The 24,291-nt window shown below is 42.1% G+C and overlaps 1 protein-coding gene across 2 annotated transcripts in view; it reads left to right on the top strand.

Moving 5' to 3' along the window:
• Positions 1–24,291, top strand: part of reln (reelin) — an 87,748-nt gene that overhangs the window by 40,457 nt on the left and 23,000 nt on the right. For both annotated transcript variants that reach the window (XM_029522708.1, XM_029522707.1), the window contains exons 4-20: positions 5,250–5,320; positions 12,547–12,579; positions 12,715–12,793; positions 12,929–13,025; positions 14,366–14,417; positions 15,442–15,550; positions 15,947–16,187; positions 16,433–16,578; positions 18,459–18,610; positions 18,783–18,898; positions 19,569–19,777; positions 20,216–20,344; positions 20,434–20,543; positions 21,174–21,240; positions 21,518–21,751; positions 22,755–22,916; positions 23,610–23,846. In XM_029522708.1, the coding sequence (XP_029378568.1) occupies positions 5,250–5,320; positions 12,547–12,579; positions 12,715–12,793; positions 12,929–13,025; positions 14,366–14,417; positions 15,442–15,550; positions 15,947–16,187; positions 16,433–16,578; positions 18,459–18,610; positions 18,783–18,898; positions 19,569–19,777; positions 20,216–20,344; positions 20,434–20,543; positions 21,174–21,240; positions 21,518–21,751; positions 22,755–22,916; positions 23,610–23,846 (2,244 nt within the window). The remainder of the gene's footprint in view (positions 1–5,249; positions 5,321–12,546; positions 12,580–12,714; positions 12,794–12,928; positions 13,026–14,365; positions 14,418–15,441; positions 15,551–15,946; positions 16,188–16,432; positions 16,579–18,458; positions 18,611–18,782; positions 18,899–19,568; positions 19,778–20,215; positions 20,345–20,433; positions 20,544–21,173; positions 21,241–21,517; positions 21,752–22,754; positions 22,917–23,609; positions 23,847–24,291) is intronic.

Genomic DNA, 24,291 nt, shown 5'->3' on the forward strand with positions numbered 1-24,291 from the left:
AGACTAAACCATGACCCTAATACTACAGATGTATCCATTCCCGTGCTCCTCAACAGCTCTCATCCCAGGTTCCTGTTGCTGTTTGTCCTAAAGGTCTCTGCATCCATTATGTCTTATTTCCCACTGGACAGTCCGTGACCCCTGTTAATATATACATACACCTGTGTAGACAGAGGCACAAGTGCACACACACTGATGCATGCATAGCCCACATCAGCAGTCTGATCGATATCGCCATCAATTGTCTGCAGCACAAATGTAGTGCGCCGGAGTCACAGTCTCATCAGGAGGTGACCGTCCCACCTGCTGAGATGGTGACCTCACTATCAATACCAGATGAAACAGAGCATGGAGATTGGAAAAAAAATCACTTAATTTCAAATGCAGCAAAATGGACCACCATGCTCAAGGGATATGGGTCTGCTCCACATGTATTTTGTGTAATATGATTGCACGACATTTTGCACTGTCTGTTCCTGCAGTCGTGCTATGTTGTGACTGACGGGATAAACCGCAGACATGACTTGTTGCAGGGATTCATCTCTCTGTTTTTTATGCTTGGTAAATACATTAGATCCCTCTTTTTGTCAACCTCTTCTCCAAATCTGACTGTGTCTGAAAATGTGAGGAAGGAAGAAAGTTTTGAAAAGGCAGTTTTTCTCAGATGTCTATTTTTATTCTTTGCAGCTTTAAGAAATCACTTCTTACCTACCTGAAAATAAGGAACTTTTTTGGGTCAGTCCTTTTCTTTTCTACTATTGGTTTCCTAATCTCCCTAATTATGACTCACTAAAAGCAGCCAAGGTCAGTTGCTCTTCTCCTGGCTTTATACTGAGCAGTAACTGTGCTTCTTCTGGCTGTATTCAGAGCCGTAACTCTCTATGACCCTATGCTAACAAGCAGGTAATTTGCCAAACAACTCCCAAATCCCTCCTCTGTGGAGCTTCATTAAATTTGCATGTTCTCCAAGAGCCTTTTTCAATTAATTAATTTAGGAACAGAGGGAGGGAGAGGGAGTAATGTGATTTCACAAAACCCGTCACACCTTCTCAGGGCCTGATGAGTATGAAAATATCAAAGCTCGGATGAAATGGAGAAAAATGTACATTTTTACATTTCATCCAAGTTCCTGAACAGTGATCTTCTGGAGTGAGCTGAATGCATTCTCAGCCTCTCGTTGTTGTGTCTTCACTTCATCTTTCTGCCTATTCATCTTTATACGCATTGTCCCTGATTGCAATGCCATAACCACAGCTGGTCCTCACCATGGAAGATAAATCAACAAATTAGGGTGTATTATTTTAAGGGCTTGGTCCAAATGCACCACATCAGTGCTGGCGACTACAACTGCACCCCACCGAAACTCCTCATATTAATCATGATTACCAACAGGCCTAGTGAGCTGGGAGAGAAAATGAGCTTTTAATTGGGATTTGAAGAGAATGGGATGGGAGAGTTGTCTAACGAGGGAAGAAGAGCGAGGCAACGTGTGTGTCCTCTGCACTCAGATGTGAGAAGAGAGAATTGTATCAAATTTTTGTAAAAATTGTACATCAAAGGTTTGTTTGTGTGGTCGTGGTGAGCGTGTATTCCTATTATTCCTGTCTGAAATATTGCAGTATCTAGGTTTAACTACATGTATATGGCTTTAGGGTAAATCAACTGTCATGGTTCCCCACTATGTGTGTGTGTGTGTGTGTGTGTGTCTGTGGTGAACAGGGAGCTGTCAAGCTGGCTCCTGGGGGATACTTATGACCAACAGCAACATGTAATCTAACATCGAAGACATGCTTGGTAATTACCCACTCCAGGCCCTTTTGGGAGCTCTTTGAGTGACAGCCTGTCTATCTGCATACATGTTAAAGCTCATATATGGCTTAGAGTGTGCCCGTGTGTGTGTGTAATCGCGCTGACTTTTCTTGTATGGCTTGCAATTTGGCAGCAGATTGTGGACTTTGAAGACAAGGCCATCTAACCCCCACCTCTAGTTCCTTCAACCAAATCCCGACCCTCCCCCCGTCTCCTCTCCTCCACTTCAATTTATCCATCTCTCTCTATCGCCCTTTTTCTCCGTCTTCTTTTACTCCTCCCTTTTTTCCATTTCTCAGATTTTCTCCCCAGACTAATGAGAGCAGAGAAGATGACACAAGATGAATTATCCCTTATTTAAGAAAGGAAAAACACCCAAACACTTTAGCTCTTAATTGCGCACCCCCCCCCCCCCCCCCCCGAAGAAAGTCAAATTAACATTTAGATGTTCAATAAATGTTTTGTGTGTATCTGTGCTGTTCAGTGTACGTGTGTGACTCCCAGAATGGTGATGATAATGAGAGACACACGCTGAGGAGCTGCTGGAGTGTGACGGCAGGACAGATGCTGGCGTCTTGCTGTGCCGATCGCACACTCTCCGGCTCAGACTAAATGCCCTCTCCTGGCTACTGCTTTAATGACATGTAGGTTATTAAGTCACACATAGTCAGACCACTCACTAATACTCACACTTTCAAAGGACCAATACTCTTTCCCAGTCTTTGGACATTCGCGTTGTCATGTACACCTGGAATTTAATCTAATTCTTACAGTCAATTAAAAATTTACCAAACATATAACAAGCATGACACTTTCCACCATATAAGAACATTAAATAGTCAACAAAATGTAAATGCACCGTACAAATTTGACCAGCAGTATGAATACCCAAAAAATTGACCATTGAACCATTCAGCTTTGCTTTTGATACAGGTATCCTTAATAGTGCTGTTAGTGATGTGAAAACCTCTTGCATCAAAAAACCTGGATTGTAAATTACCGTCTCACTGCTACATGAAACATATTTTACCCACGCAGCCCATGGGGTTTGTGTGTGCAGAGCAAGCTTCTACTGGTGCCAGCTTTGCCGGGCTTGATAGAGGCTACTGTCACAGGTGTGTGTCAGATGCGTGTAAGGTCAAACTTGCTCCTTGATAGAGCCCCCTGTTCTCTGTAACTTAACAGATTCTGTTTCGTGAGTTTAGTAAATATTTAAGGGCCTTGTTGCTACATCCCCACCCGCTGTTCGTTGCGCAAAATCTTTTATTCATAAATACCAAACTCAAATTAGTTTTTGCCCAATTCTGAAATATGAGTATAATTATGTATGTTTTCCCCTCAGCTCTACACATGCACTGGGGCTTTTTACTAATTAATGAGGGGCTTATCCATTATTCATGAGGTGAGATGAACGTGTAAATGCCTTGGCACCCATAAAAAGCCCAGAATCTGCATGGTGGGCCACAGTCGGGCTGACTTTGGGAGGTGGAAGTCAAAATCCACATGGTAGTAGAGAGAAAAAGAGAAATGATGAAGCAGAAAGAGATAGGGGCCCACTGAGTCATGTACCTACCACATTCTGCCCACCCCGTAAAGCTTATCCTATGGTTAATACTCCTCTTTCCCCCTCTTTGTGTGAGTTTACAGAGATGTTTGTTCATTTAGGTAATTGACTACTGATGATGTTGTCTCATGTCCTTGGATCCTAGGAATACCCTGAACACTGAGGCAACAGAGTAAGGAGCCTTGGTTTGTCCTTACATGGCACAGAAGAAGACTTTCTCATTGTGTGTGGGTGGCACTTATAGTTCTGTGTCAGTGTGTTTCAGTTTCAGATTTCAAAATTTTATAAGTCATAGATGATGGTCAATGTTAAGACCAAAGCAGAATGACAAAATGTTAAAAAAAGACCACAACTGCTTTACTCCCCCTGATCGGCACACAGTAATACTTCCTGCAGTCAGTGAGGAAACATGACACGACTCTGATATTTATCCTCTTTATTTTTTTTACCTCCGTCCCTCTCCAACTGTTTCCTTCTGTTTATTACGCTGGGGAAATACAGATTACACAGGAAGTGGTCCCATAAAGCTTTAACTAGCCAAGTAAAAGTCTGCCATCTCCTCTTGGTTTCACATGGCCACAACAATACAAACTTCAAGGACTACAAGGAAAATTGCATTTTACAAACCCAACTATCAGCCTCTGGGTGGCCATGCTCACTCAAAATCCTAATAATATTAAACTTTGTAGTTTATATTAAAATTAAAACAACCGTTGTTTTGTATTTATTTTTCTGCTCATTGTCACTCATACTGCAGCAGCTGTAGAATTATTGCCCCTTTTGCAGAAGTTGACATGTTAATGCTCAAGAACTTCATTCAATACACATATTGCAAAACAAAGTGGATCTCTTTCCATATGTCTGTAATACAGAATGATTGTCCCAGTGTTGATGTAAAAGATCCCAGTGCACCCTGAGCCATTTCACCCTCTTAGATTTTTAAACATCTCTCCATTTTCAAATGAATAATGCATTTTGTTGCCTCCGGAAGGAATTCATATTATATTCTATACATACACAGCTGCACGCAACATAAAGTTAAATGTCCACTGGCATGCACGAATGTAGTATGGTAGAGCTAGGACAAGGGACAAGGAGGGATGTTGCTGGAAAATATTTCAAAACACAACCCACAATATGTCGTGTAAGTAACAGGAATGTGGCAATATCCCTGTTAATATTTTGAAAATAAAAATAAAAAGAAATAAAAAATACCTGCAACATGTGTAGTTAGCTTTGCACACTGCTACTTTCTTTTTTTTGTCTTTGTTATTCACATAAAAATATCACATGTAGCCTTGGAGAAGTTATTTTATTAAAGTTGTAACAGGGCTCTGGGGGTATTTCTTTTCATTTTAACCCCAAAGTCACATCATAATTAACTTCATGAACTGTATCTTCCTGTATAATGCTAGAGCACATTTTTGTTGAGTGGGAAATGAAGCAATGCGTGCTTGTATTATTCATTCATTCATTCATTCATCTTCAACCGCTTATCCGTTCCCGGGTCGTGGGGAGTTCTGGAGCCAATCCCAGCTCACTTTGGATGAGGTCAGGGTTCACCCTGGACAGGTCACCAAGTCATTGCAGGGCCAACAGACAGAGATCAACAACTACTCACACTCACGGACAATTTAGAGGCACCAATTAAAATAAGCATAATGTCTTTGGATGGTGGGAGGAAACCCAGAGGGAACCCACGCAGGCAGGGAGGAGAACATGCGAACTCCACAGAGAGACCCCAGGCCAGGTACCGAACCCACAACCTTCTTATTGTGGGGCAACAGTGCTAACCACTATGCTGAGGCAGGGCTGTTTGTCTGTGTTATTTCTTTCTTTGTCTTTCTTTTCTGATTTCTCTCTTTTTCTTCCTCAGTGCCACAGCAACACATCGAGGACAGATTATTTTCAAGGATGCTCTTGCCCAGCAGCTCTGTGAGCAAGGAGGTAAGCAGAAAGAGCAACAAACTCACTCCTGGTGTAAATCGATTTATATAAGAATCGCGATTCTCATTTACTATGATTCAGAATCGATTTAAAATGTCCCAATATTGATTATATATTAAAAAAAAAAAAAAAAAAAAAGCTTACTTAAGCAATATTCATTCATTCATTCATCTTCATCCGCTTATCCGGAGCCAGGTTGCAGGGGTAGCAGCTCCAGCAGACGACCCCAAACTTCCTTTTCCCCGGCCACATTGGCCACATTGGCCAAGGCGCTCCCAGGCCAATGTGGAGATATAATCTCCCCACCTGGTCCTCGGCCTGCCCCGTTTCCTACTCCCAGCTGGACATGCCAGGAACACATCCCTTGGGAGGCGTCCCGGTGGCATCCTTATCAGATACCCGAACCACCTCAACTGGCTCCTTTCCATGTGAAGGAGCATTGATATGATCTCCTCCACTCCTACAATATACTGAACTTAAAGGCAGATGTACCTATACACATGTTGGGACTAACATATAGAGGAACTCTCCCCCTATTTATACCTCCTCGAACAGCCCATCAAATGAAAAGGTAGTCAGAAAAGTGGATGACAAATATGGTTGATATATGCTGCTTCCCCATAACGGTGCCATTGCAGCACTTCTTGGCACTCCCTAATGATGCAACCACAGCCAGAGATATTTGGATGTCCTATATTGCCAGCTTAATTTCAGCTTATGCTAAACTCATCTTTTCCCCCCTCTCTCTGTCGGAGATTTACGCTTTATGGCCAACACTTCTTACATCCACTTTCTGTGACAGCCTTAAGTAGCTATTGACAGACAGTGTAGTCCCACTCTGCATGCTGAGTGTGTATAATTGCTTGTTTACAGGAAAGATGCCACCACCTCACAGAAGGACTCCTTGTAAAATTTGACTCTACTGCTAAAAGTAAAGAAATGCACTGGCAGTTTCTGGGTTTTCCCAAAGTTTCAGGAAGGAAAAAAACAACATATACTTTTTCTTTATTAGAAAAGTGATCTCTGTGCTTAGTCTCTGAGGACTCTTTATTAAAAATGCATCCCCTAGCAGGTCATTGGAGACACTGCTGACAGTTACATGCCAAGCAGAGTGCTCAACTTGATGGCTCCATGCCACTCGGAAAAGATGGGGCACAGAGCCCTGAGTCAGGCCTTGATGAGTGACAGAGAGTTAGCAACAAGGCTTCTCTCCTCTGTCTCATTGCCCGAGACCTCATCCTCTCACCACCACTGACACACTGCCGGAGTCTCTTCCCTCTGCTCATGAACTATCTCCAGCCAACAACAGTCACTTAGTTGTTCATTGCCAAGGCGCTGCAATATCACACTAACACACAACTACTCACAGCAGAAAAGCTGGAAGGAAAAGATTTGGACCTCATGAGGCCTTGGAAGACACAAGTTGTGAATGGGAGTGCACAGAAAAATGGTATTCTGTAGGAAACGTGAATTTACAAGTATGGCGGATAGAGAATGGTTATTGTGATGAGGGACATGATAGGGAGGGAAATATGAAGAATTACCTTGAATTACCATTTCAGAAACAGCAGTTTGAAGGTGAGATGGGTGGACAGAAATGGACAAAATAGGTGGGATGAAGCGACAGTGTTGATGGAAAAACTTGAAGGTCGTTATTTGCAGCGGATGTGAGTACTGTGCAGAGGTGATGTGGTAATCAAGCATCATTAAACAAAAAAGCTGGGAAAGAAAAGATTAGATGTGAGTGTATGGTTGACCTTGTTGTAGGCTAATTCCTTTGAAGGCCAATAACCCAACACTCTTTCTCTTGCCGAACTGTGCCAGGAAATCTGAATTACAAATGAGAACTGAATATGCCGCAGGCAACAGAAGGCAAAAGGAGAGCGAGGAGGGATGATGGAAAGGAAGGGACAGAAAGAGAAACGCCTCTGATCACTTCTGGATCCTTGTGGATTTTCCAATAAGCTTAATTTTCTTTACAGTGCTGGTCAAAGTCACCATCTTCCTTCCAAACCAAAACCTGCATCTTCAAAAAAAAATTAGCATATCCTGAAACATGTGCTGTGGAACTTTTTGTGAACTGCTACTACTAAACTGTCTTGTGATTCAGCCACTACGTTAATGTGACAAGTAAAGAACTAATAAAGTTGAAAATGAAACAAAAATGGTAAAGTGAGAAACCACCCATAAATTACATTTATTGCCTTAGTTTTCTCAACAAAGGCAGACTTACCAGCGGGTGAGTCAGAGGCCTGTAGCTGTTTCCTTCTAGCAGGATCAAATAGGCTACAGTCCCAAATTCAGCTGCAGAGTGGCAAAGAGAGTGCAGACTGCTCTGGGCAAAGTTACTTCAAATCTAAACTTAGCATTCAAAGTAGAATAATGGATACAGGGCCAGCTCAAACCACTTCAGAAGTTCATATACTTAAGACTCAAGCTTTGAAGAGCTGAAGAAATGAAAGCTATCTAAAGCAGGGTTATGATCCATGGAGGAGAGGAAAGGAAGAAGGAATAGAGAAAGGAACGGATGGAGGGAGAGAAACAGTCGGCAGTCTACTCAAATAAGAAGGCAATCAGGGGTGATCAGCCCGGGTGAAGACTTTAAGAACAAACGATAAGATTAGTCAGGGAGCTAGAGAAAGAAAGTAACATTTGAGGTCAGAATCTGAGAGAGAGAAATTCACTCAGTTCAATTCTAATGTAAATAGGCGATTTAATGATACAGAAAGAAGAGTTTTAAGTCTTGAACTTGCTGTGGAAAACCTGGCACGCAATACTCTATCTCCCTTCACCAAGACAGGGGTTTGTTTCTAATATTTCCACTCTAGTGCCTCTAACATACCTGCTGAGACATTGGCGACAGCTGTAAGATTGTATGTGTCTCCAGCAGTGCCCATATATGCCTGGTTCCAAACACACTGCTTTTCCCTGAGCTCTCACGTGTCCTTTCTGCTCGGCCAGCACACCTTTCCAAATCATCTCTTCATCCTGCCATCATTTTATCCCTAGAGCTCGCCTTTTAGTTTCTTTTGATCGACAACCTATTTCTTCAACGCAAACGCAAACATTGTTGATATTTGTAGATTAAACGACAAAACTGATGAGTTGCTGCTTATTAACATATTCTAAAGCACAACAGAGTATTTTATGACACCAACAGACTGTTTAGACAGCTTTTTTTTTAGATGTTTTAAAGCATAATTCAGTGATATTATATTAGTAAAACAAACAAGGAAACAAAAAAACATCAAATGATTGCAAGTGTAAGCGCAGACAAGTAGAAAGACACAGAAGTACATTTTTGCTCCTCTTGAGCACCCATAAAAAGACTTAATAAGCCCAGATGAGAGAAGTCAAGCTGTATAATAAGGAGAAATGCGCAGTCCTAAAGCGTGGAGCGGTTGTGGGTGTTGAATGGCGCAGCAGGTCATCCATCAGCTCTATCTCTGGACAGCAGGGCCAGCAGTCCCAGCTTTCTGCCCAGCATCGCCAGTTCCCCTCATTTCCAGCAAGGGAATAAATCAGGTCTTTATGGGTCTGGCCGAGTGCACGGCACCCCAGATGGATTATTAAAGGGACATATAACTCAAAGAGGCCACTGCTCCCTGAGGGCTGCCTGATCACAGCGCAACAGAGGAGGAACGGGTGGCCTCCCCTCTCCCACCTCCACGCCACCCTCCCAGTCTGCCAGCCAGCCTGTTTCCCTGGCTCAACGCCAGCCCTCATGCCATCCCTCACCACTTATCAGCAAGAAACCTTGAGACTTTGGTTGTCTATAGCTCTTCCCCTCTCACATTCCGACATCTCATATTTTCCCTTCTTAATTCCCGTCTCTTTTCCCAGTCTTTATTTGTGATCTTTGATTTGTAAAATGTTGCTCTTTCACACTTGTTTATGCAAATTTGTTTGAATGATCTCCCATTCTAAACAACAACTGAGATGATAAGGTGATGAGGTGATGTCTTTCTCCCCTCTTTAACTCACTGACAGCAAGAAGATGTTTACCTGAGAGATAAACACAGAAAAACAAATGCTGTGTGCTATATAAGCATGTCTGCATGTTTTGAGACACTTGGCTTGGCTGGTGAATTCTCACTGGTTAGAAGAAAAACATGTCCTTTTAACTAGGATGCAACATTTACTTCAAAACACAGCTAGAAAAGGTGAGCTGGAAATTGGATATAATAGTCAATCTTATATCTTCGCTGGCTTCTTGGGTCACTCAAGCCAATTGAAGCCCACATTCGGCCATCCTGCTTTTTACTCAGTGGAGTGGACTGGTTGAAGACTGACCTTGAAGTACCAACTTTCTTAAGTCATGTAAAAGAAAAAAAAAAAAAATCAACATTATCTCGTATCTTGGTGAATCAGTAATTGTTATGACAAGCATCAGTTAGATGACAGTAAAACAGCTTTAAACACATTTCATTTAATCAAGGATGTGAAACGGATGAAGAGAAAAAGAGCAAAGGAGAGGAAAGCAAGGTAGATTGGAAGAGTGGGGACATTTTACAGGGTGAGTAAAGACGGAGTAGAGAGAGAAGATTAGAGCTGGGACATCGGGAGAAGACGGGGAGAAGATTTAACATGACTTGTGCCCTGCACTCTTTGTGCTAAGATGTCTGAGTTTGCCAAAGCTTATGCTCATTTAGTCCCCCCTCATATTACCCCAGCCCTACTCTGCGGCATCCAACTGATTTCCGTCCCAGTGTCGTTCACTAAAACCCCCCTCCTTTTCCTTGGCCCTCTATGTATATTTATGCATTTCTGTGTGTGTGTGTGTGTGTGTGTGTGTGTGCGTGTGTGCATAGTAGAGAAATAGCAAATAGGGTTGGGTCATCAGTGGAAGGCAAAGCCATCTGTGTGTGCATGTGTGCACATGTGTGTGTGTGTGTGTGTGTCTCTCTATGCTTGTGCGTGTAAGCCCTGGCCAGGGAGATACAGGCATTAGCAGAGATGAGCCGCTAATAGAGGAGGCAGTAATTGAAGTCTTTAAGAAAGTGAGAGGGGATTAATCCAAGTGAAATAAGCGCCAGTGTCTGCTCCTGATGCGCAGAGGGTTAGGCAGGGAGAGACAGAATGGGTGTGGATGTAGGGGTGGGCAGCAGGGAGAGATTGTGATAGAAGGGAAGTGAGAGAGACGGCGGGAGAGTGTGATGAAGCATGGAAAAAGAAAACTGTAAATGAGGTCTTTTTGGAAGCTTGAAGGGATTATCCACCCAAAAAATTCTTCCAGGCCTTCCTCCAGCCAAATGGCCTCAGTAGGATGACTGAGAGTGATTTTGAAGGGTTTGTTTAAGAGAGAGATGGGAGAGGAGTGTAGAAAACAAAATGTCAACCACGCATTTGTTGTTCTTTGTCTGTCTGAGGTGGTGGATAACCAGGAATAGAGTCTTAAAACAAGCTTTTTTCATTTCAAATTTGTCAAATGAATACATGTTCATACTCATGTAAACTCTGCTCATAACTGTATGTGCCATTTCATATAGGAATAAACCACAAGGCAGCAGACAGTTACACACGCCGGGACTGATGTTTTGAATCAGCAAACATTGGAGGATTAAAGGGGGAGGAAGGCAGAGTGCAAGCGAGATGGAGAGGGAGGCCCTTTGATCTGCTTTTAATGGGCTTCGTCTTCGAGCCTGAGCCACAGCCATGGAGTTGAGCGTCAGGGTCCACCAGAGCAGCAGCTACAGTCTGAACCACTCTGCACTGTCATACACACCACTAAGACTTCAAATTCTATAGTCAGCAAGAAACTTTGCTACTCGTCTTTGAATAGTAAATCCATTTCTAAGAGCCCAGAATTTGGATCCATTGTGAAAAAGCAAGAGCAGCTAATGAAATTGCAGCTTGCGCTTCAAGTAATGGCATTTGGGGAGCCATTACGATAGTAAAAAGAACTTCTTTGATAATTCCCCTTATTCATATGCTGTTGTCTATGAGGGTAGTGTTGGGGGGGCTCTCTCAAATGTAAGCTCTCTCTAAGAAGAAAACTTTCAAACTGCTGTAAGGTTTCAAAGAAAGTCTTAAGTAACTCAAACTGAAACTTTGAAATGAGTCCCCACTGTGTTATCCGAGTGTGTCTTATCAGGTGGACAGGCTCAACCTGGATGGAGAATACTTTGACAGATTATCCTTCTCTTCAATGTGGAGTAAGGCTTACTGAATAACACCTCACCTACCACAGAAAGAGTGAAGCTCAATGATCACTAAAGTCAAAGCCACTGTGCTGCTCAAAAGTGACTGGTCGTAAAACAGTTCAACTTTGGATTAGAACTATATTCTATTGAAATGCAATTTGTAAGAAAACAACAGTTTTCTGAACTTTTACTCAAGTTCTGTTTTCAAGGGCCAAATCTGAAATATCACAGGAAAGTTACAGTGTTTGAGAATCACAGCATACGAGTGTAGTTCATGGCATCAGTCCCATTGGGGTAATTTTTTACACCATTCATGTTTCTCTTACCAGTGTAATGTGCACCAGGTAATAAATTGTTTCCTCAAAACTAATATATCAGTTTGATTTATTACCCCAAAAACTCACTTTCCTCTCCCTACTCCATCGTTTTAACCAAAAAAACGAGTGGCAGCTTGATAAAATGTGGTAGCAGACCGTATTCTACAAAGTGTTTTTAGTAATTTAGCTAGAAAGTGAGGCCAGTGTTTTGCTTTTGATACTCATGTTTGATTAATTTAGTCGTAGCACCCCCTCCTTCGCCTCAGAGCTCTGTATCCCCTGGGAGAGATTGATGGTTGAGTGTGTTAGCTAAGCAGTGGCCACAGATTACAGCGCACAGACGCCCGTGGGGAGGATGGCAGTTAATTGGCATTGAACCGTTAATCATGGCCGCCCAGTCTTTCATTACTGAAAGGAATTAACATCGCCAGCCAGGAGACTGCAGATGTGACCGGCCAGGACACTGGGAAAGTTTTTTTTTTTTTTTCATTCAGAGATAATTTAAGAAGGGGACCATGTCCCTGCAGTTACTAATAACATTTAATATATGCACACAATTTAAAATCCCAAACTACACAGATATGACAAGTCTCAGTGATTTGTACATTTCCTTTTGTTCACATATTAACATGCTAACTTATACAGCTTTCAGTCTGTCCATGAACAGTACCAGTCTTTTAGGAAGATCAAGGTGTAACTTTAGACATCACACTATTTAAGATGTTTTCCAACTCAAAATTTTTACTCTCTTTTTCTGTGTTTTTAGCTCCAACTGAGTCCCCATTAAGACCTAGTCTGGGTGAGTGCACACTTCATTTTATGCTGTTATTTATTTTCCAATACTATAATCACAACCATTATTGAGAGAATTAAAAGATGTGTTATCTCACAGATTGTGTCTAACTATTAGCATGTGGTGTATGTGTGTGTACAGTGGAGCTCCATGGAAAACACACTGTGTTGCGTGATGACTTTGACTCCAACCTCCAAGGAGAGCTGGACCCCAGCATCTGGTAGGTTAAAAGGTTATGACCCCTCCTGTAATCTGTGGAGGGGGGGGGGGGTCACTTCCTCAGAATTGTACCTCGATGCATCTTGCTGTTGTTATAATTTAATATTGCCTTTTTTTTTTCTCTCTCTCATGTCAGGTCTGCGTGCAGTAACTGTGATGTGGGAGAGCAGTGTGGTATACTGATGCATGGCAGAGCAGTCACTTTCTGTGAGCCCTTTGGAGAAAGAGAGCTGGTAACTGCTGTATTTGACCACACAGTGGCCACTGCTCATTTTATGGCCCATCAACCATATGTTCAAACTAACCACTGAGTGCCCACAACCACAACTACTTTAAATGATAGTATGCCACATGTAACCACACATCTTCTCACCAAGGAAGTGATATCTGTCTGTGGTTTTGTTCTTCTTGTGATCCCTTCCATGGTTTTATTTCATTCCTAATTAAAAACATCATTGGTACTGTCAAACAAAGATCGCGTTTAGAAACTTTCGAAACTCGTCTGAGGCACCATGCTTGTACTAAAAACACTGAGCATACTGACTTTGTGTCAGCAAGTTGAAAAAAGGTGCACGTAGTTTATAGCAGACAGCTTCCACTGAGTCATCAGCCAACTTTAGAACTGAAGATTTATGTGGACCAGTTTGGCATTTATGAGTTTTTGCTTCAACAGTTTTAGCTGAAACTAACTCTTCATGTCACTACAAGACACAGAAGTTGTTGAAAACCAGGGATGATGCTATATTTGAAAGTGATAGCAGAACAATGTGGAACGGCAGGACAAGATATCACATGTTGATTATGTTATGGTGAAGTAGATAGACAGATAGATAACCAATTCTTTCTATCTCTATAAAGTTGAACTGTTTATTGTGCTGTAGGAGATAAATCCCACAGTGACCTACAGAGAAGTGCTTAGTGCCTCATGATTCTATTTACTTTTCTGATAAATATTTGCTTTGTCTGTCGCAATTCCAAATGTTTGATGCTGTTTCCTGGCTCTCATCTGTAAAGTGCAACAAGCATGCACATCCAGAAACACAGAATTGTTTACACACAGATTTTCCCATAAACAAAGGACACAACATTCAAATGCACACACAGCGTATACATGTTTCTCTTGCACACACTCGCTCCCTCACACACAGCAACAGACATGCCAAAGAATATAATGCACATTTACATTTACATTTTCATCATGTTGCTGAGACACAGAGTTAGTGCTTGACCAACTTGCCATTTAAGAGTTAAATACTATTGTTCTACTCTCCGCTGGTGGCTGTCCTGACACCCACAGTGATATAGAGATGTCTCCAGCAAGGTCGAAAGCACTTGACATCGTTATTAGATGAGGTTACAGTTGGAACAGATTATGTCAATTGGAAAACATCAGTGAGTCAATGTTTAACACTTTGTGTTCTCTTAACAACACTTGTACAATAACTGTACTATTAATCACAGTGGACATTCTTTCCCCCAGATTTTTAGCTGACGCTAGCCAATTGCCTTAAACTTAATGTATATTTGATCATTTATTTGTGACATCCTAAACTGCCCTGTGTCTCTCCCTCAGACCACTGTTCTTCTCAACACCAGCACAGCCTCAGTCCTGCAGTTTGCTCTGGGTGAGTTTTAAATCTCCACATGAACTGTAATACAATACAATAACTACATCAAGGCCGATTTTGTATAACAGACGTCTATATGAGATGCTTTTAACATTGTTAAAACTTATTAGCCGCAAATGCAACTGTCTTAGCCAGCCAGCACAACAGATGCCTTTGTATTCCACAGGAAACAAGCATCCCTTGGCCTGTTTTATGTCAGGAAGCCAACTGGTACACAGGATGCTTCAGTTTCACTCTCTCTCTCTCTCTCCCCAATTTTCCTATCACAATAATAAATGATTTACAGTATTCTAGAAAGACACCCAGAAGGCCATGGCAGAGTTTTTAGAGGTGTTGTATTTTTCATGTCCATTACAAGCATCTGCCAGTTCTCATGGGGAAGCGACTGGGTGGAAACAGAAGTACATTCTGTATCAACAACCCCTCTCCTTTTCTCTGAACCCTCTCTCCTTTTCTTTCCCTGTCCTTTTCTTTGTTCTCCCATTCAGTCTGGCTGGACTTTGCAAGTCATTAATAAGGAGGGGGGGGGTTGCCTGCTTCCTCCATGAAGAACATTTGATCCAGCTTGCTTCCATAGCACTTAAAAAAAAACTCATATATTGTGCAAGACCTCTTTAAATGCACAAGAATATTCCCTCATACAATGAAAAACTGTACAGTATTTAGTTGTAGCTGTCTATAAAGTCTGTGGTCTTACATCAGCACTCCTTGATCACCTCTGCCCTACCCCTTCCATATCGACTTCTACTTCTCTCAGCCTGGTTAAGCTGCTGATCACTTAGTTTCGCCATGACACCATTTCGATACAATTTTCCACTTCACTAAGGGAGGGAGTATGGGAGCAATCAGTCAGAAGAAGTCACCATGCTGTGCCTGGCTGCTCCTTGGGGCATACAAAGGATCATTGCCCTGCTGATGAAATTCAACTGATGGAAAAAAGGAAACCAGCTGACATACTATTTAGCTGTTGTAACAGCCATACAGTGTAAGTCTGTCCTCTTTGTGTGTTTGTATTCCCCAGGTTCAGGTTCCTGTCGGTTCAGTTACTCAGACCCAAGCATCACTGTATCATACAGCCTAAGTGGTAACATCAACACCTCAGATGACTGGATTACGCTGGAGAAGATCAGGTCTCTATCTCCTCGTCATCCTTACCCATCCCACAGTCCTTCCATCTGTTATGAACACCCACCCTGTGTTTTTTTCCTTCTTCACACCTCCTCTTCTCAATTTGTCATCCTCTCCTGTCGGTATCTGAATGAACCCCATATTTTCCATCCTTTTACCTCGTCCTTATCAATGTCTCTCTTACACAGGCATCATGTAATGATAGTGTCCAACTAAAATACTTTGCTCTTTGTTAGTGCATGTTATGCTTTCCTTATAAACTCACTGTCACTCCATCATGGGGGAATGCAGTGTCTGTGTTTGGCCAATTTGGTAATGATTAATAAGCTTAATTTTCATGTTAATTACAGAAACACAGGCACCACACACTCACCAATACCTATGTTTTCCTTCCGTAGAGCCCCAACCAACAGCAGCACCGTCATCCACCTTCTTTCCCTGCCACACCCCTCCAGAGCTGATGGTGTTCGTCTGCGCTGGTCTCAGGAAGCCCCCCAAGGCCCTGAAGGCTACGAGTCCTGCTGGGGGCTAGACAATGTACTGCTAGTCAATGCAGCTCATAGAGCCCCACTCATGGAGGACAATCTGGATCCCCCAGACACAGCAAACTGGCTCTTCTTCCCTGGAGCTACCATTAAGGTAGCACTGTGGTTAGAAATGTGGCAGAAATTCCAACATGCAGTGTTCTAAACTACATGATTATCAGTTAAATTAGAATTTTAAGTAGCTTATCTTGACGCATTAGCAACCAAAACCTCACATTATTAATTGCCTATGAATGCGGCTATGGATTTATGCCAACCTGATCTAAATTTGGTTGTGTTGTTTTATCATTTCAACAACAATAAGTTGCATGCATTAACTCCTTTGTTCTCACTGGCCAGCATGCCTGTCAGTCTGAGGGCAATGCTCTGTATTTCCATGGCGGTGACGGAGGTGGCCACAGCTTCGCCTCCACCAGAGACATTGATCTGCACAGGGAAGAGGGAAGAAGCTACTGGGAGGAAGACTTTGAGAGCCCACCATCAAAGTAAGTCACAATAATGGCCATGTTTTGTTTTTGTTTTTGTCATTTCCCATGGACTGGTCCGAAACATATGATTTACATTTTTCTGAAGTAATTGAAAAAGTTGATTTTGAAATAAGTATTTCAGCAGAACATTAAAAAGTTCTTAATAAGTGCACAATAAAATGCGGTGCGATGATTGCCAAGCTAAATATGGTTTCCAGGCGTTAGGCAATAGTCTTTCATTATAATGCGTAAATGAACAAAATATATTACAGAGCTAAATCATGGGAAGCAGTCTAAATAATATTGGTTAAATATTAGCTGGAAAAACACAGGAGGGTATTTAGCTCTGATATTTCTCTCTGTGGTTACCTATGCATGTGCTTTGACACCTGTCATTTGTTATTTATCAAGCATACAACATTCAGCGTGTGGAACAAGTTTCAGTCAAGCTTACACAGGAAAGGGTCATGCCTCTGACTGCCACAGAGACAGCTGTCCATCTGTTTAGAGTGAGCCACACACATGCAGTCAAACACACACTAAAAAGACACATACAGGATAGTAGGGAGCTAGGAAGAACTCGGAAACACTATGAAAAGCTCAGGGAAAAGTAGAGAGCGAATACAGAGGTGATAGATAGTGTTTGCTGTCAGACAGTCATTAACAGGCCTCATGCACCAGGTCTGTCAGTGCATTTTTACAATAATGAGAAGACCCTGAAACAAGAGTGTGTTCCTGCACCCTCGTACCTTCATGCAGAGTGCCAGCATGGTAGAATGGGGCTCGACACGTTTGCTTTCATCCTTCAGGCGTAATGTACTGACACGTGTGCAAAGTAGGCAGGGAAAGTTTTTCTGTTGATGCCACACTCCACTATGTCTTTTAACCCAACACCGGCTGTGACACAGACACACCAGCCTTTACACCACATGACAGAGAGCACAAAGGGTGAGCAGGAAAGGGAAACGCGAGACAGAGAATGAGGAAAGGCAGAGGAGCGCGGGAGAGGGCTGACACACTGAGCTAACTGCTGTCAGTGCTAATGAGGATCCTCTCTCCACTGTGCAGAAGTGTGTGCCTGCATATATGTGTGTGTGTGTGTGTGTTCGTCATATGAAAGTCCTCTTCCAGGTGACTTATTCAAGATTCATAGCAATCAGTGTTCGTTGATTGGCAAGGTATGAATCACGGCGACTGTTTCCTGACTTCAGTCATACACTGAGTGAGATGTTGCCTAAAATAGTCAGTCTGTAAGCATAAGCATTGGTGTCCTGTGACTTTGTTGCTGTGAACTATACTGTTATGTCAGTCAATCCATGTGTTGCACCGTGTTTGCTTAATTTTACAACATACATGTGACCATACATTAAATTCCCAATTTATGTTCTTAGTATTAAGAATTAAATGTTGTATTTACTGTTACCTCTCATGCTACTAATGAGTTATACGAGTGGTTTTGAGAGTAATACATCCCACAACATGACTGCAAATCCCCTCTTTATGTGGACTCATTAAGGCTCTTAAAATACTGGCTTATTCCATTATTTTATTTGGTTTGTGTAACAGCGGGAGTGCACATGAATAAATATTGCTGTAAATGTTGCAAAGTAATCCAAAAGATTGTTTCTGACTCTTTAAAACAACCTTTAACTCAAATTAAAGATTTAAATTACAAAGGTACTGAGATCATTTATAAACTTGTACTTGTAAAAATATAAACCATGTAAGAATTGCTCCAGTTTAAACATTCAAAACAAGAATGCTAAATAATGAATATTTGTGTCATAATGAAAATGTGCTGAAGTTTTTATTTGCACCATTACATCATTGACTTACATACAGTGGTTTCTGAAGCTTATTTTCTTAACCAGCCTTGCCTTTCTGTATTTTGTATGCAGCTGGGACATAGAGGGGGCCACCTATGGCACTCAGTGTGGAGAAATTGAGTCGGGCTCAGCCCTAGTTTTTGAAAGAGAGGGCCGGAGGCGGATGTGCACCCCCTACCTCGACACCACATCTTATGGAAACCTTCGCTTCTACTTTACCATGGGTATGGAAATCCCCCCTCCGTTATACTTTGTGATTGATGTGCGTCAAGAAAAAGTAAGAAACATTATCTTAACTTGAGTTAATACATTGCTGTGTCATGGTCTTTCCCCTTTGAGGTGTGCTCATCATGTCTATTACATTTCATTAACATTGTAAGGTGTGTTTACATTAAGGTGGCGGCAGCTGTGATCCAGGAGAGTCCCATGAGAACAATGTGATTCTGTTTGGGAGGTCTGAAGGCAGGAGGGAACGTGTGGCACTCGACACCCTTCCTTACTATTCATACAGGGTGAGATGTACACAACATTTTCACACGCAAAAATGTGTACTCTCACACAAACCTTTTCGTGAATTAACTTAAAGTGCCAGTAAACAGCTGTTAATACCATTGTCATTTTCCATTTCTAGTGCAGCTATCCCTCCATGTTATTTTCTAACTTTCCCTGTGACATCATCATTTTATTTTGGAGGATGCTTTATGCAGCACTTATTTAATTTTTTTTTTTTAACTGAAATCCTGAAGTGAAGCGTGAGAAAATTGAAACTCAAAAAATTCAAAACGCTTAGCTGTGTCACAAGTATGTCTGAACATTCATGCCATCATTCAGTTTCTCATTATGCTTCACCAAGTCCAAGACCTGTGTCCTTGTGACTGACTTGACAGACTTGATGTCTGATATATATCTATGAGAGCTAAAACTATTTATTTACTAATATGTAAGTATGTAGCAGATATTTTCTTACATTATGGTGAACTGCATTGTTTCAAGCTGTTTGTGTTTGTGAGCGTGAAATTGTTGTTGTTTACTGACATTTTGGCCCAAGCCATTGTTCAATTCATGAGTAAATAACATGAAGGTCATAAATAATAAAATCATAAAAACGATAATACCATCTCCATTTGGCATCTTCCCTCTGATCTGATAATTTCACTCGATTAATCATTTCTCCTCTCTCAGACTCCGGCTGTTGTATCAGTGGCGCTGCCCACTGAGTTGCAAACACCAGTCACCCAGTTCTGCCTGGAGCAGAGGTCTCATGGAGGTGCCAACCGACATGTATGGGCCGTGGACTTCATGCAGCTGCTCCCTGTGCTGCCTGGCACACACACACACGTTGCTCAGTTCTCCATCAACCTAGGCTGTGGCTCCTACCAGCCTGCCAACAGGTGAGACACACTTTAAAACTGGGATAGGCCCCTTTTTTCGAGAAAATCACAAAAATTGGCAATAAAGGAGTCAATAAAGAAGATCACCACACCCCAAGTGAGACATCCTAGATTCACTCAGTTATTTTAGTGTAAAGAAATGGCTAAGTGGTTCACGTAAGAAATCAACGGGCTTAATGCGTCACCACAGCAGCATCCAGGGTAAGATGACCTCAATTGACATTGATGTGTATCCATAAATCATCAAGTTTGAAGCTGAAAATATTCACAATCACAGAGTGCGGTTTTAATGAAGGAGTAGAATGGGTAAAGAGACAGACATTGATCAAGACTTTAACCTACTTTGAGTTTAGCGTTGCTCAGTGATTAGGCACTTCCTTTGGGTTCTTAAAATTTGTGATTAAATGTTCTTTGTTTGTCTCTGTTCCTTTTCACTAGTGTCAGTCTGGAGTTCTCCGCCAACCATGGTCGTACCTGGTCTCTTCTTCACACTGAGTGTCTGCCTGAGCTCTGTGCTGGACCTCATCTTCCTCACAGCACCGTTTACTCCTCTGACAACTACAGCGGGTATGACTGCACATCTGTATGTCTGTGCATCAATACTTACCTCGCTCACTATGATTGTACCATCAACATACACTGTTGCACTGTTGCAGGTGGACAAGAATCTCTATCCCTCTGCCCAATGCTGCCCTGACAGAGACTACAAGGTTTCGCTGGAAGCAGTCTGGGACTGGATCGGGCAACATGTGGGCCATAGACAATGGTTAGAACTGCACATATAGATCACATGGTCAAAGACCCAAGGTTTTTATTGTCAATCGTGCCAAATATTTGTCAAATATTTTAAATATGCAATAAATAAATATTACCATTAGTATTGACGAAGAGTATAAGGTAATAAGAGAGAGTTTGTATTGTGTGTTTCTGCAAAATGTTGATTCTGCATTGTATTCATTCATTCATTTTCAACCACTTCTCCATTTCCGGGTTGTGGGGGGTGCTGGAGCCTGTCCCGGCTCACTCTGGGTGAGGGCGTGGTCACCCTGGACAGGTCACCAGTTCATCAGACAGAGGCCAACAACCACTCACACTCAGACCTGTAGACAATTTAGAGTCACCAATTAACCCAAACATGATGCCTGAATGGTGGGAGGAAACGAGACATGCAAACTGTGCACATAAAGGCCCCAGGCCCAGGGAACCAAACCCGCGACCCACTATTCGGCCGTGCTGCCCTTCTACATTGTATCCCTTAGAATATATTTGCATGCTTATTTTAATAATACAAATTGTAATTCTCTCACAAAAAGATGATTTTAGCTCAACCATGCATGAAGAAATACTGTTTTTGCAGTAAAATGTAATTTATTGCCTTTTGTCTATTGCTTTTCAGTGTATATTGGTCCAGCATGTCTTCGTTTCTGCTCCGGGCGAGGACATTGTTCCCGAACAGGCTGCAAGTAAGGATCTGCTTTTTATTAAACCAAATAAATCCAGCGTCTCAATTTCAAAATGAGCCTGCTCATTATCCACCTAATGCCTTGCAGCACCAATCACCATTCAAAATTAATCAAATTGTATTATGGTTATGATTTATTAATGGGTTTTATTATCTCTGTCTACTTTTTGTCATTATATCCTTCACTCTCTTTAATGTCTCATATCTTCCTCCCCTCTCCTCCTCTCATCTCCACTCATCTCCTCTTACACCTCTGTCCCTCTCTCTCTAACTCCCAGATGTGACCCGGGCTTCAGTGGTCCAGCTTGTGAACTCGCCTCCCAGACCTTCCCGGCTTTCCTGTCAGAGGGTTTCTCCAGTCCACGCCTCTCCTCGTACCACAGCTTCTCTTCTCTTCGTGGGGCCGAGGTCAGCTTTGGCTGCGGGGTCCTCGCCAGTGGCAAAGCTCTGGTCTTCAACAGGGACAGCAGAAGGCACTTGGTCACTGCTCCGTTAGACAGTTCCCAGGCCAGGTAATGGAGGTACCGGTAAAGAGGGCTCACCATTTTCATAAAAAGAAAATTCAATTAAGAATTTTGCTATCAGTAGACATTGTATATGTTACATACATTTTACTTCAAAACCTTCATTACATTTCCTTACGTCTGATAGGTGCTGCAAATGTTTCTGCCAGTCAGCTATCCACTTTTCTCCTATGTCAATACTCTCTCCTCCTTTCTGGTAGATGGATTATGTTCATGGTGAGGACTACAGATGAGAGGGGAGATGAATGCAGAGAATAAAAATGTGAGAGAGAAAGATAGAGAGTGAACGATGGCATTAGATATGGCATCTGTGTTGGATTGATTATGCCTGTTGCGACTCTCAGTGTGCCACCTGATGGCCATATTTAATGCCAGTTTCCTGGCTGATTGAGTGAACAGCTGCCTGGGAGAGGAAACTGCACCGCTAATGAAAGCAAAGCTAAGCCAAGGACAGAGAGAGCTGGGAGTGACTGGCAGTCTGAGACAAATGATGGAAATTACAATAAATATTACATTAGTATAGATGATGATATGCCTGCCAAAACCGAGATGAATACATAAGCTCATGCTACAGTAGGACTATGTACAGTTTACACAAATACATGGGTATGAAATCTGACTCTCATTCACACTCTCTCTGCCTTGTTCTCCTTTCCCTTCCACCTCCTCTCATCTAATTTTGTCCTCATTCACTTAATCATCTCATCCATCATCCTGCCACCTCCCTCCCACCTCTCTGCTCTGCACGATTGTCTGTTTATCTCCCCTTTTACCCCTCTCTCTCAACTCTCCTTCCTGAGCACATTCTTGGTCACCTTACTTTTTCTGGGTATAATTTATCAGCCTGTCCTTTTCTCTTTTCTGGTGTCATTTCCTCTTTGTTCTATCTTTCTGTCTGTCTCAACTGCTGCTCCAATTCTCTTACATTTACTTAATTGTATTTATTTATTTTTTTTTATTTTTTTTCATTTCTCACTCCAATTCTCTGCAGGTACCTACAGTTCACTCTCCGGCTGGGCAGCCGTAGCACCCTGAGCTCCTGCCCTGCTCCAGACCAGCCAGGTGAGGGCGTCCTGCTGCATTACTCATCAGACAATGGCATTACCTGGACACTCCTGCAACATTATGCCTACCAAGGATTCCATGAGCCAAGGTACCGGCTGTGCTAAGTGTGTGTGTATGTGTGTGTGTATGGGCTTGTCTGGTTATGATTCCATGAAGACACCATGACTCTAATAGCACACATATTTGCACTGCTAATGGTGTTGGAGGTATAATCCACTGGGATCCATTGAGTCAAGTGCCATTTATGTGTGTAATGAAGACAAAGTGGGCTGACTTCCAGCTGTCCATGCCAAGTCTTGGCACTCTGCTTTAGCACTTGGAAGGCCACCAAGGGTCAGTGAGATACAGACACGTTGTACTCAACTATCTGGTGCAGGTGAAGGTTCTTACTGTATCAACATGTGTAAAACATGTATAAAAACACCATGATACATGAATCAGTCTTGACAGAGACAAAAAGGTTTTTGTGGCTAGCTAAGTGAATAATGAAAAAGCTGTGGTTACAGATCTGAGTAATACACGCCATCTGCACTGTGTCAGACTCTATTTAGGATTGTACTCATGTACATTATTTACAAAAAGCAGAATATGATTATGTCAGTCTGAGTAACAGTTCAGTCAGTCTTTGTGATTAATTCCAACTATATTATGTGTTATGAATACTGTCACCAAATATAACTCACTGTTCTTATGCAGCAATTGTCACAATGACACAGACACAGACAACTTTCCATTAAACGTCAATAAAGTTCAGTTTAACAATTTTATCTCTCTTGAACAGGATTGTGTCGGTTGAACTGCCCCCTGGTGCTCGGAAGTTTGGAGTACAGTTTCGCTGGTGGCAGCCATACCACTCAGGCCGTGGTCATGATGTGTGGGCCCTGGATGAAATCAGCATGACCTCTGTTTTGTTCAACACTATAAGTCTGGACTTCAGCAATGTGCTAGATGTTACCCAGAGTCTTGGCTTCTATCTTGGCCATGTCCAACCCTATTGTCAGCATGACTGGACACTCAGGTAGTCAACATGGTCCGATAAGTAATATAAAATAATGTATCAGCCATTGCTTCATTATGCCAGTTGTATTAGAATGCGCTTAATTTTAACAGTTTAACAGTCTACTGGGTTTGCTCATAATTAAGTAGTTTGATACTTTTAGTTCTTAGTTTCAATACCTTTCATCGTCTACCGCTTATCCACTTCCGGGTCGCGGGGTGCTGGAGCCAATTGCAGCTCACTCTGGGTAAGGGCGAGGTACACCCAGTCCAACAGTGCTAACCATTATTCCGCCTTGCAGTCAATTGCAATATGTATCACAATAATTTGTGTAATAAGAGTAATCTTCTCTAAAACCAGTATTTGCTGAAAGCAGCCCCTACAGTTCTGGCTTCAGTTTGGAGTTTTAACAAAAAAACAAAAAAAACTAACATATTCCATCAGAATAATTAGAAAAATACTCAGA

The sequence above is a fragment of the Echeneis naucrates genome, chromosome 16 (assembly GCF_900963305.1).
Source record: "Echeneis naucrates chromosome 16, fEcheNa1.1, whole genome shotgun sequence".
In the NCBI taxonomy this organism is placed as follows: Eukaryota; Metazoa; Chordata; class Actinopteri; order Carangiformes; family Echeneidae; genus Echeneis; species Echeneis naucrates.